The sequence below is a fragment of the Sceloporus undulatus genome, chromosome 2 (assembly GCF_019175285.1).
Source record: "Sceloporus undulatus isolate JIND9_A2432 ecotype Alabama chromosome 2, SceUnd_v1.1, whole genome shotgun sequence".
Lineage (NCBI taxonomy): Eukaryota > Metazoa > Chordata > Lepidosauria > Squamata > Phrynosomatidae > Sceloporus > Sceloporus undulatus.
In genome coordinates this window covers 128,231,407-128,244,153 of record NC_056523.1, presented here as the reverse complement: position 1 = coordinate 128,244,153, position 12,747 = coordinate 128,231,407, and the positions used below count along the sequence as shown (strand labels likewise).

The window sequence follows — 12,747 nt, the reverse complement described above, 5'->3', positions numbered from 1 at the left end:
TGGATTTTTTTGGGAGGGAGGGGATATTTTCAAGCCATGGATGGGTTGAATCCATGGATATGGAGGGCCAACTGTACATCACAGAACTAAGAAGAGAAACCAGAGCGTGAATTGGAGCCATTATATGTGAAATCAGCCTAGAAAGGTGGAAATTTAATTTGAACTACAAGTCCAAGAAATAAGCCTTCACAGTAAATCAGAATGATTGCAAGTAATAAATTCAGGTCAGGCCTCTATGGGGCTTTTGAACATTTTGTATCTTTTCTCTTTGTAGAACTAACGATAGTATAGCAGAAAGTCTGTTCAAGGTTTCTTGCCAAATTACATATTCCTTTTAGATTTTGAGTTATTATAATAATGACTTAATGCTACATACAGATATTAGATTTCCTTGCTTCTGTTTGATCAGTATTGCTTGGCAAAACTGAGGTTTTGGATGCCTGTTACGACTTAATTGTATGACTGGAACATTGTATCTGAAGATATCTATGAAAGTCCCATAGTTGCAAAGGCATTCTTCAACCATAGGGTACAAGTAATGTCACTGCTGTTTCTGAAGAAGGAGGATTCTCATCCCTGTGGTTTTCCTTTCCCATTTGTAAAATGAGGGTTATCTTTGTCAGTGTTGTTCTGCAGGAAGAGTTTTTAATTTTGTGCTCATATGCAAAATAATGAATTCAGCTTCTCTGTTACATAGTCTCTACAAATCTTTATCAAAACTCATGATACTCAAACATGTTTTTGAAAGCTCTATGTATTATTTTTATGCTTACACTTCCAGGTTGCTTTCAAAGCATTTTTAATCTTTGACAGATAATAATGCAGTGATAGTAATGCAGTAACAGAACATGAACATTTCTGTCAATTTTAACTTACCCTTTTATCTTTTCTGTGATCACTTCTCTTAGAAGGTTTAATCTTGAGAATATTTACTGGTAGTTTCCTCATTTAACAAGTGACCTTTCTAGCTTTGGTACCTACCTTTAATAAACTGCTTTGATATCTTGAATGGTATTTTATTAAATTAGCCTGCTTTTAGATCAGCCAGCATGAACTCTGCTTCTTACCTGCCCCAAACCATTTGGCAGCAAACAAATATCTCTACTTAACATTTTGAGGACAGTTGTAACTGGCTAAGTTCATATTTTTTCAAATCAAGAGATAAAATATGAGTGCATCTCATTCCAACAGGAGTTGTTGCAAGAGGAGACCCGCCAGAAACTGAACTTGAGTAGCAAAATTCGGCAGTTAGAGGAAGAAAAGAACAATCTGCAAGAGCAGCAGGAAGAGGAGGAAGAGGCCAGGAAGAATTTGGAGAAACATGTGATAGCTCTTCAGTCCCAGGTGAGAAGCTGTGCAGTTTATTCCCTAGTCTGAACTGAATTATTTTAATTTTTTTTTATTTTATTTTTTTGCTCCTCTAGTACAGTAACAGTCAAAAGTCAGCTGCAAACATAAGGCAAGTTTCCCCAGTTTCTGACCTGCTGAAATTGTTGCAGAGTTAATGCTTTTCCTTTACCACTAAGCTTAATGCAGTTGGAGGAGCTGTACTTTTCAGAGTAGTCATGAAAAATACTAACAATGCAGAGCCATATCTGAAGTTAAAATGAGACCTGCTTCACTGTGATGATAAACTTATATGTGGGTTTTTTTGGGTTTTTTTATTTTTTTATTTTTTTATTTTTGGTAGACTGAAGGTGAGAACTTCCATGATTAAAATGTGTGCTGTTCAAATAAGTAAATTTTTTAAAAAAAATTACATCACATAGAAAACTGACATATTAGTGGGAACTATTCCAGCATAGATACCTGCTCACAATTGTTTTCAGGGAATGTTTGGATATAGATAAATATTCCCACATGCAGCCTGAAGTAATGCAGTCCAGGTATAATTTTACTATCTCTGTGAGAATTAGACAATTCTATAGATTCATGAAACATGACCATCTATCTTGTGCCGGAAACAAAATGGTATATCAACATTATATTATATGGTATATCTTTGCCTCAGCTGGCTGATGCCAAAAAGAAGGTTGATGATGATTTGGGAACTATTGAAGGGTTGGAGGAAAATAAGAAGAAGCTTCTGAAGGACATGGAAATTCTGAACCAACGTCTAGAAGAAAAGGCAATGGCTTATGATAAATTAGAGAAGACCAAAAACCGTCTTCAGCAGGAGCTAGATGACTTAATGGTAGACCTTGATCATCAACGCCAGATTGTTTCCAATCTGGAGAAGAAGCAGAAGAAATTTGATCAGGTATGTCATATTTAAATTCTCTTGCTTTTCTCTTGATATGTCAGGTGCTTCCTTATTAGAACTTTTCACACATTTGTTCATGCAAGCTACTATTTAAATTATCACCTATGAGCTTGTTATTTGCCATGGAGGGTACTTTTCATTGTCTGTGAACTTTTGGAATATGTTAGCTGAAATATGGGTCAGCATTTCATCCTCCTGCTTAACAAACGCTTAACAAAGAATCCTTATGTGGGAAGTTACTTTGGAGTAAGAATAGGTGTGCCCCGCTTCTGAGCGAAGACTGCTCTTGGATAGTTGCTGCAAAGCAAAGTACAGTGTGCCTGGTTTTTATGTGGCTTTCAGCATATGCTGAAAGCCACGCCAGAATAGCCCATCACACGCCCCGGAAGAACTAATGGGGGGTTGTCTGCTGCACGCGCACGCTGCTGTGCCACTACACGCCATGGACCCGAGCCCCATTAGTTCCTATAGGACTTCAGCGTATGCTAATTTCCTCTTACATGGAGGGATCTGGAACAGATCCCCGCATAAGGGGAGGGCGCACTGTACTTGACATTGTTAGAATGCATGGATCAATCCACCATGATAACTGAATATCAGTCTAAATGCTTAAAATCCTACCCAGCTACCTATATCTTGTGATTCTTAGATGCTAGCGGAAGAGAAGAATATATCTGCTCGTTATGCAGAGGAGAGAGACCGTGCAGAGGCTGAGGCACGAGAAAAAGAGACAAAAGCACTGTCCTTGGCACGAGCCCTGGAGGAAGCTTTGGAGGCTAAGGAAGAGTTTGAGAGGCAAAACAAGCAACTTCGGACAGACATGGAGGACCTGATGAGTTCAAAAGATGATGTGGGCAAAAATGTGAGTGGTGCTTTTGGAGTGGTTTACATTTGTCGAACTGTCAAATTTCAACATCAGCTCTGCAGAACTGAAAAAAACATCTTTCTAGTCTAGTACGTCAGATGGAATTTTCAATTCTGTGTACTGTGACAGCTATATTTGTTTTAATCTGCTTATTTACACACACACACACACACACACTTAACAATCCAAGGATTATACTTGCATGTGTACATTGCTATCTTAAACAAGCTTTACACTCAGATAGTTTCTGTATAATATCACATACCGTATGTACTTGACCTCATGTATAAGTTGAAGGCATGTTTTGGGGACAAAATTATGGATTTTGATATGACCCTTGGATAAGTCGAGGGTAAAACTTAGGTTCATGCAACAAAGGACCTAAATAACGAAGCAAAGGAAAACAATGCCAAAGAACTTACAAAATTATGGCATGCCTAACGATTGTGGCTCACACTAGAGACTTGATGGAAGAGAGCGAGTAGAGGGAGGTCAGTGCTTCCGGGACAGATTGCACTCTTGCCTTTAATCAGGGGATGATTCCCTTTTTAATGAGAGTTAAAGAATAGTATTTACATTGACCCGTGGATAAGTTGACCTAGGTTTTTGGGGTCAACTGTTTGACTAAAATTTCTAGACTTATACATGAGTATATACAGTATTCCTCTATCATGGCAGTTTTTTATTTGTGTGCTGTACAGGTACAGTGTGTGTTTGTATGCTTGTATGTTTGTTCTCGGTGTGGCCTCCTTCCCATGCATTTGAATAAAACTCACATTTGTGGTTACGAATTCCAAAATACTTACCAAATCCAAAATTGTTCACATGAGTGGCTGAGAAAGTGACACATTTGCTTTCTTATGACCTAGTGTACAAAAACTTTGTTTCATGTACAAAATTATTTAAAACATTTATGTATAAAATTACCTTCAGGCTATGTGTATACAGCATATATGACACCATAAATGAATTTTATGTTTAGACTTTGGTCCCATCTCCAAAATATCTCATTGTGTATATGCAAATATTCTAAAATCCAAAAAGTCTGAAATCCCAAACACTTCTGGTCCCAAGCATTTGAATAATTACATGAGTGAGGCATCTTCACTTCGGCTGTAGGTTCATGAGCTGGAAAAATCCAAGCGCACATTGGAACAGCAAGTTGAAGAGATGCGAACACAGTTGGAAGAACTAGAGGATGAGCTGCAAGCCACCGAAGATGCCAAATTACGTCTAGAAGTAAACATGCAAGCCATGAAAGCACAGTTTGAAAGGGATCTTCAGGCCAGGGATGAGCAGAATGAGGAGAAGAAGAGACTCTTAGTAAAACAGGTAAGTAAGTCTTTTTAATAACCAGACATAACCACACTGTTTGAAGGTTCCACTAATTAGGTTTTCCTCAGAAAAAAAAAGTATATCATTAAATTTGTATGAATCCTCAAAGCTGGAATGTTAGCCCCAAATAATTTGACTAAAGCAGAGGTTTCTCTATGTCAGGATCCAAAATCAAATGTGTCTTCATTTTAATCTTTTTCTTGTCTGTTTCCACAAAGCAAATATCCATTGTTAATAATGGGCTTCAGATCTCATCAAATGTGTATCTGACCCATGTGTTCCAGAGTTATTAAGTCAAGTAGCTGGGAATCTTCATTTGTATTAACTGCACAGTGGTTTCTGATATTCTTTCAGAATGTTATAAATGTTTGAAATCAGTGTTTGCTGAGACTCCATGGTACCTAAAACTGTGGTATAAAGAGAGGAGAGCTTCTAAAGGGAGCCGGGATCATTTGGTAAATGATTTTGGTAGATCTGGAGTGATTTAGATACAAAAGTGGTGAGCACCTAGAATATGGAAGCAGTCAGTGATGGAGGGACAGTCTTTTAAAAAAAAAAAAAAGACTGCAAAAGGTTGGCAATTCAAATACATGGAATTTCTGGCCAAGTGCTGAATAGAACTCTCAACTGTGCCCTCTAGCTGTCTTTACACAACAGCACCTTAGACTTCATGGGTGAGAAGATTGGTTCGCATTTGTCTGTCAGATTTCATCTCCCCCTTTCACAGTCTTCAAGTTTAGGGTGCTATGGCACCTACCTAGCACTTTCAGGGGCGGCATCATGTCACCCCTTTGGGCCAGTCTGTTACAGCCCACAGTCACTACCAAGTTAATTTAGTGATTTGCTCTGTCAAAATGAGGGGACTGTAGGCACTTAAGACGGATCTCTTCCGGCAAGCCTATCCACCCAATCTGCTATAAGAGAGTTAGAAATATCCCACCTCTGTTTGTAAAGATATGCATTTTAAATGATGATTTATTCTATGTGTTATATTGATAGAGGTTTAACTGTTTTTTTGAGTGTATTTTATGTGAAATTGTAGTTTTTATCTTGTAATATTGTTTCTATTGTTATAATCCCACCTCGATCAGCAAGGAGAGGCAGGAAATATAAATCATCATCATCATCATCAGATCTGGACAATTTCCTTTATATCATTTGAGGAGTTTTCTGGTACTAGGGTGTTTAACATAAATTGGAGGGAATAGATCTATATTCTATGAAGCAGCAGATTAGCAGTTTGGAGGTACTTTTGAATATAGCTCTGTTTACAGATACCCAGGTGGCTGCAATGGGAGGAGTCTCCTTTTCATTTTATGTGCTAGTTACATCCCTTTCCTTCACAAATACAAGTTAATTTTAGTGCATCTTCATTATATTATTCAGTGTGGTTATCATGAACATTTCCTCAAGTTAACTTCCATTGGTTGAGACTGTCACTCCTAGACAGTGTGACAGGCACTGTCAGCTACACTAGTTAACTGTTTACTTGTGGACTCAGTTCAGGGTATAAGGTTTTATTATTGCAAGTCTTAAATACCTTGCAGCAAGAGTAGCTTAAAAACTTGAGTTCCACTTCTGAGGCCTTTTCCATATCCAGCCATTGTATATATTGTGGGAGGACACTAGAGACAGCTTTGTGTGGTTTAAAACTTCACAGTCTGGGCCATCTGCAAAATACACTGGACTACAATGCAGTTTGTCTCCAGCAAAGAAAATTTTGCTGCGGTGGGCTTTTGAGAAACAGTGTTATTAGAAGGATGTCAGCTTCTGATTTTTAACAGTTTTTATTTTATGTATTATTAGACTAATGGGTGGTTCTTAACTGTTTCTAAGCTGATTTCATTTATTCACAAAGAAATTTAGGAAATTGTCTTTTGTAATCTATGAAATACACCAACCTTGGCTGCTTTTTCATTTGTTCTGGCAAAACACGTGATTGTCATTTCTAGCTCTTTGCTAGTTTTTTTTCCTTGCATAGTTGATCACAAATTAATTTTTATTTTGCTTTGAAGAATTAATGAGATGATACAAAGCTTTATTGTCTCTGTTTGGAAATAGATTCATCATGAACAAAAGTACCATTTGTTAACTTCAGTAGGCTAACAATTATAGATAATGGCTTTTACCAAGGACCAATTTAATAAACTGCTAGATTAGTTTATGCTCAGGAGTTATGAGATGGTGCATCTCTCAGTGAAAAACTGCCCATAAAATGACTGAATAGGTGAAAACACCACTGATGTAGCCCACACAGTTCTACAGCTTGGCTTTTCATTAGGCACAGTATTGTCTCATAGAGGACTTGTGAATAAAAGGGCTCCTTTGTGATCCCGTAATCTGTATTGTTCAGTTAAATACCCAGAACAAATGACTTATCCTACATTTTAGGCAGCCTCATCCAATGGAATCCCTTTGAGTTCTTGTCTTCTCTCCTACTGTATTGCTTGTTTTTCTTAATTCTCTAGGTACGGGAGCTGGAAGCAGAATTGGAAGATGAGAGGAAGCAGCGGGCTTTGGCTGTAGCATCCAAGAAGAAAATAGAGGCAGACCTGAAAGACCTAGAAGCTCAGATTGAGGCTGCAAACAAAGCCCGCGATGAAGCAATCAAACAACTTCGTAAACTGCAGGTGTGCAAATCAGTTCTGTAGATAATAATACATATGAAAACTTACCCCATTTGTATTAAAGTATTTTCCTTGAAAGATTTTCCTGGTCTTTAAATAGAAGGATAGAAGACAATTGTTAAACATATATTGATGTTGTGTGGTATCAGAACAGGATTCAGTGTAAACTGCTATTCTAGGTGTGTAGAAAGGACTCTGGCAGTATCGTTTGTGGTTAGTTGTCTGAGTTCTCCAAATAAATCTCATGATCTCTTACCTCTAAATTCCAGGCACAGATGAAAGATTATCAGCGTGAATTAGAAGAAGCCCGGGCTTCTAGAGACGAAATATTTGCTCAATCAAAAGAGAATGAGAAAAAGCTCAAAAGTCTTGAAGCAGAAATTCTTCAACTACAGGAGGTATGGCATAAAGAGCATCATGAACACTTATGCTAGAAAAGGTTCCAGATACTGTACATTGCTCTAATGTACCTATTGTTTAAGGGAGAACTGTACAGCTATGACTATGCACATTAAGATATTCGTATATGAAGCAGTTACCGTCTGAATCACACTTGGGTATCAGATCCTTTTGTGCTAGGACTACATCATAGCTGAAGTCCAGAAGACAGTTGAACACTAGGGAAGGGGAAAAGTACATATATCCTAGGATGAAATAATTCATGTCAGTCATGATAACAATGGGCATAAAGTGATAACTCTTTATTGAATCTCTGAAACTGTTTTTACTTACCAAGGCCAGTGAGATGCCCATGAATTATCATTTCAGGAACTTGCTGCCTCAGAGAGAGCTAGACGCCATGCAGAGCAAGAGCGTGATGAGCTGGCTGATGAAATTGCCAACAGTGCCTCTGGAAAGTAAGCTAAATTAGATTAGCTGCACATGGTATAAATTTACAGAATTTACAGTAGTGGCAATAAAAATTCTGATTGTTGTGGCAGAGCCTGATTGCCATATGTTTGCTGGCTTGAGTTGGTGGCCATCCTCAGTGATCTCTTTCCTCTATAGATCTGCCTTGCTTGATGAGAAACGCCGCTTGGAAGCCCGAATTGCACAGCTGGAAGAAGAACTTGAGGAGGAGCAGAGCAATATGGAGCTCCTCAATGATCGTTTCCGCAAGACTACTCTTCAGGTAACATTTGTGCCTTGGACATTTTTTTGTTTGTATTGGACGTTTTCTCCTCTCCAGTGGAGAGGAGAAACTCTAAAGACAATACTGGACTGTTATACCACTACTATTCCAATTTTACTGCTACCTTCTCTAGAATCCTAGGATTTGCAGCTTAGGGAGGGTCATTTAGTATTCTCATTTAGAGAGTTCTTGGGCCTCACTAAACTACAAACCCCAGAATGCCATAGGAGGCAGCCAGAGCAGTAAAAGTAGAATAATAGTGCTTTAATAATGTAGTGTGGTATTGTCATAGGTAACTGTTCTTGCCTTTCTAAAGGTTGACACACTGAACTCTGAGTTGGCTGCAGAGCGCAGTGCTGCCCAGAAGAGTGAGAATGCACGTCAGCAGCTAGAGCGACACAACAAAGAGTTGAAAGCTAAGCTTCAAGAACTGGAGGGTTCAGTAAAATCCAAGTTCAAGGCAACCATTTCAGCACTGGAAGCCAAGATTGGACAGCTAGAAGAACAGCTGGAACAGGAGGCAAAGTAAGCAATGCTCTTGAAAATACAATGATTTGATTTTAAGAAGGCAGTTTCTTTTTCCTTGGAAATTAGAATAAGCTGTCCTGAATTTCCTTTCCTAGCCTCTGTTAATGAGATGGTAATCTGTTTGATAATCCAGGAGTAAAAATCCAGTGCATTGATTGGAATACTCTTGAGGTCACTGCCTATTCTCTAATAGTGCTAAAAACATCTAAAGTGGACTTTGTATTCTCATATCTCTGAAAAAGACAGGGAAACACATGGCTAGTTTTTAATCCTTTCCCTCCCTGAAGTAGGAATGCAGCAGTTTGGTGGTTAAGATGCCAATTCTGAAAATTGGATGATCAGAAGGTTGGCAGTTTGAGGCCCAGTGCCACATTTGGGCTCCTGTCACTAGTCCCAGATTCTGCCAAACTAGTAGTCCGCAAGCATGCAAATGCAAGTAGATAAATAGGTACCACTTCAGTGGAAAGGTAGCAGTGTTCAGTGCAGTCATGCTGGCCACGTAACCACTGGAGTCATCTTTGGACAATGCTGGTTCTTCGGCTTAGTAACGGAGATGAGCACCACCCCCTACAGTTGGTTACAACTAGACATTCATGTCAAGGGACTACCTTTCCCTTTAACTTGAAGTCCCTCCCCAGCTCTTTTGCTGCCTTGCTCAGAATATTACATTCAATGTGTTTCAGAGATACTTACACCCATTAGCATTGGTATCTTTGCCTATCCTATGAATTGCCAAATTCCAAGGTTCTTTTCTAGATTTCTAACAGAAGCAGAACAAAGCAGAAGTGGCAAATGCCAGAATGACAGTCTACTACCAGGTCTTCTCTATATCTTCATTCAAGTCCAGTGGTAGCAAACCTATGACATGCGTGCCCTCTCTGTCCCACAGATCTCTCTCTGTGGGCACATGGCCTCTTCCCCCACCCTCCCTTCCCTTCAACTGTCTCTGGTGGGGCAGTTAAGGGGACGGGAGGGCAGGGGAAGAAAAGTAGCAAGCATGTGCCTGTTTCATCAGAAGGGAGTTTGCTATTGCTAGCCTGAGGCTGAGAGAGTGTGCCTTGAGTCTTTCACTGGAATCCCCCCCCCTGAGCCCCCTCCCCAGCACCCAGTGACACCCTGTGCAGGAACGCCACTGAGTTTGGGCACTTGGTCTCTACAAGGTTCACCATCACTGCTCTAGTCTTTCTAACAAATAGTTGAATGCCTTGAAATATGAACATTCAACAGAAATAATAAATCCAGTCTTCCAGGAAACTATCCACTATGCACGTTTATAAAACCACTTGGAAAACTTTCATTAGATGATGAAGAGCAGGCCTATGGGCTCTATTAGCCTTTCCGCAGTCAGACCTACACATGTTTAATCCTGACACCATTAAAAACAAGCCATTCCACCCCCCAATCGCTCAATATATATCTACATATTGGAAGATTCATCTGTGGAATGTCATTAATCAAGCTGCCCACTGTTTCTCTTCCTGGAAACCACAGCATTCTTATTTTCCTTAAGACTGTAAGAATCATTGGCACTGTGTGTTGCCTTTAGGTTGCAGAACCTTCACCTGATAGGGTAACAGTGATCAAAAGACACTGTTTGATGGTGAGAATTTTCTGCCCCCTAAGTAGTCACTTAACTGGCACCCACACCTGCTGGGAGGGATTGTTTTTCCACAACAGAAGCCCACAAACTATTTCCTTTCCCATCTGAACCCGAACAGATAGTCACAAAGAAATGGAGTATGTTCATTCAAAGCAAGTACACAGTAAACATTTCTCAGAAAATGTATTCAATTTTACTACATCCATACTGGTTCTAAAATCCCCTATAGTAGACACACTGATGGATTCTCGCTTGCATTCTGATGCCAAACAAAGAGAGGGGAGAGGGAGAGGATGCCCTATTAAAAGACATGGTGGAGAAACAATCTGACGACTCTTAGAAAAGTGAGATTTTGGCCATTTGAACTTGACAGCTACTTCCACAGTTGCTAGAGCATCTGTGTTAAGGGTGATAGATTTACTAAAAAAAATGATGATCTAGCTGACCAGACACTGTGCAAAGGCTTGTCTCAAATGTTCAGAGGCTTCACCTTCACCACCAGAGGTACTGTCACTGCCAAGGCTACAGCGGCCACCAATGTTCACCTTGGTGGAACTACTATAATGCTAATACATCATCATAACCTAACCTGACCACCATCTTTAAGAGGACACTCCTTTGTGATAGTTCATAAGAAACTTTCAGAATGAGTGCACACACATCATCAATAAGCATCTTTTGTGGGCCAACTTGGGTCCAATTTGTGCGCACACACAGAGCGCGACTGTTATTCATTGAATGGCGCATGCACCACCCGCCATAAGCACAAGTTTACGCAGTATTTGCCTTACGGGGGGGGGGGGGTCCGGAACAGATCCCCACATAATGCAAGGCTCCACTGTAGTTCCTTTTTGATAGTGTGATTTATTGTTTTGTTCCTGTTTGGTGTTTTACTTATTTCTCTAGCTTCCAAGGGTCACCTGGTAACCAAATCATGCTTTCTTGTCTGTATGCCTGTGGACGAAATAATACATTTTTTTATTTCATGCTTTGCTGTAGCAGGAGGTATGGAGTCCTTTGCCATAGTTACATCCCTGCACTGTATGGAACTGGGGTGTGGAGAGGTGACCTTCCTGATGTTACTGAACTCCACCTCTCAGTAAACACTAGCTAGTGATGAAGGATGACTGGAACTGTGGCTCAACAGCATCTAGACTCTAGATGGTAGTGAATCACGCATTCCTCATCCCTGCACAGCATCTGGTGTCTTACTGATGTCATAATGAGTGTTTCTGTTATTGAATTTCCTTAGGGAGAGGGCAGCAGCCAATAAACTAGTACGTCGCACAGAGAAGAAACTGAAAGAAGTCTTCATGCAGGTGGAGGATGAGCGCCGACATGCAGACCAGTATAAGGAACAGGTGAGGAGTAGCTTGCTCTGCTTAGAAGCTTGGCTGTCTGACAAGACAACCAGCAAGTGACTTTCCTAACTAGCATATAACTATAACAGTTGGTGCTCTACCTCATTACCTCTATTCTGCCTAAACGAAGGCTGAATAGCTTGTACTGTATTCCAAAAAGCAACTGAAGCAAATCTGTTTAAGTAGACACTATTCAACTGTTTTGCTGCTATGAGTTGCATTCAGTTGGACTAGGAGCCATGGATGCCTGTTGAAACCAGATGTTTGAGGTCAGCAATCTCTAATTACAGAGAAGCTTCCCAGTCACTACAACTGCTATGAAAGTGTTTTTAGTTAAGGTTTGAGGATTCAAAGAAGTCACTTTTTTACTCAGAGAATCACTTCTCTGTGAAAGCCATGTGCTGTTACTCAAGGTGGCTCACAATCTTTTCCCTATTTTCCATGCCTTCAACATAGTGTAGTGTAATGCAGCAGTTGCAAATGACTAGCATTTGACTAGCTGCTGAAAAGCTTACTGAATTAAGGAGAGTATTTCTTGAACATACCACATCCCAATTTGTCCCTGAAAAGAGCCCTACTAAGACATTATTTTTAATTTTTACTAGGGTGGCACTCTAATTAGCACTGGATGGCTTATGAATCCCTATAAAAAGTCTTGAGGACATACCTTTTGGGATGCAGACCAAAAGACTTAGTTCCCTACTGGGAGACTGCAGATCTTGAGAATGAGCCATGCACTGCTTATATCAGGAGGGAAGTGAGAGTGAACATATCTCTAATCATGTGTCTTTCCTTGCTTGGGCTTGTTTCTGGGTGTTTGTTAGATGGAGAAGGCCAATGCTAGGATGAAACAACTGAAACGCCAACTGGAAGAGGCAGAGGAGGAGGCTACACGTGCTAATGCTTCACGCCGCAAGCTCCAGCGTGAGCTGGATGATGCCACTGAAGCCAATGAAGGCCTTAGCAGGGAGGTCAGCACTCTGAAAAATAGGCTAAGGTGAGTGGCATGAGGGAAGGAGTATGGGGATCCATTCCT

The 12,747-nt window shown here is 40.1% G+C and overlaps 1 protein-coding gene across 5 annotated transcripts in view; it reads left to right on the top strand.

Moving 5' to 3' along the window:
- MYH10 (myosin heavy chain 10) overlaps positions 1 to 12,747 on the top strand; it is a 126,733-nt gene that overhangs the window by 99,934 nt on the left and 14,052 nt on the right. For 4 of the 5 annotated variants that reach the window (XM_042449135.1, XM_042449137.1, XM_042449136.1 and 1 more), the window contains 11 exons: positions 1,192 to 1,344; positions 2,012 to 2,260; positions 2,913 to 3,125; positions 4,248 to 4,460; positions 6,932 to 7,093; positions 7,360 to 7,488; positions 7,859 to 7,947; positions 8,099 to 8,222; positions 8,539 to 8,747; positions 11,603 to 11,711; positions 12,536 to 12,708. In XM_042449135.1, coding sequence (XP_042305069.1) covers positions 1,192 to 1,344; positions 2,012 to 2,260; positions 2,913 to 3,125; positions 4,248 to 4,460; positions 6,932 to 7,093; positions 7,360 to 7,488; positions 7,859 to 7,947; positions 8,099 to 8,222; positions 8,539 to 8,747; positions 11,603 to 11,711; positions 12,536 to 12,708 — 1,823 coding nt within the window. Of the gene's footprint in view, positions 1 to 1,191; positions 1,345 to 2,011; positions 2,261 to 2,912; positions 3,126 to 4,247; positions 4,461 to 6,931; positions 7,094 to 7,359; positions 7,489 to 7,858; positions 7,948 to 8,098; positions 8,223 to 8,538; positions 8,748 to 11,602; positions 11,712 to 12,535; positions 12,709 to 12,747 lie in introns of those variants that run through there. The other variant, XR_006101889.1, reaches the window with a different exon arrangement.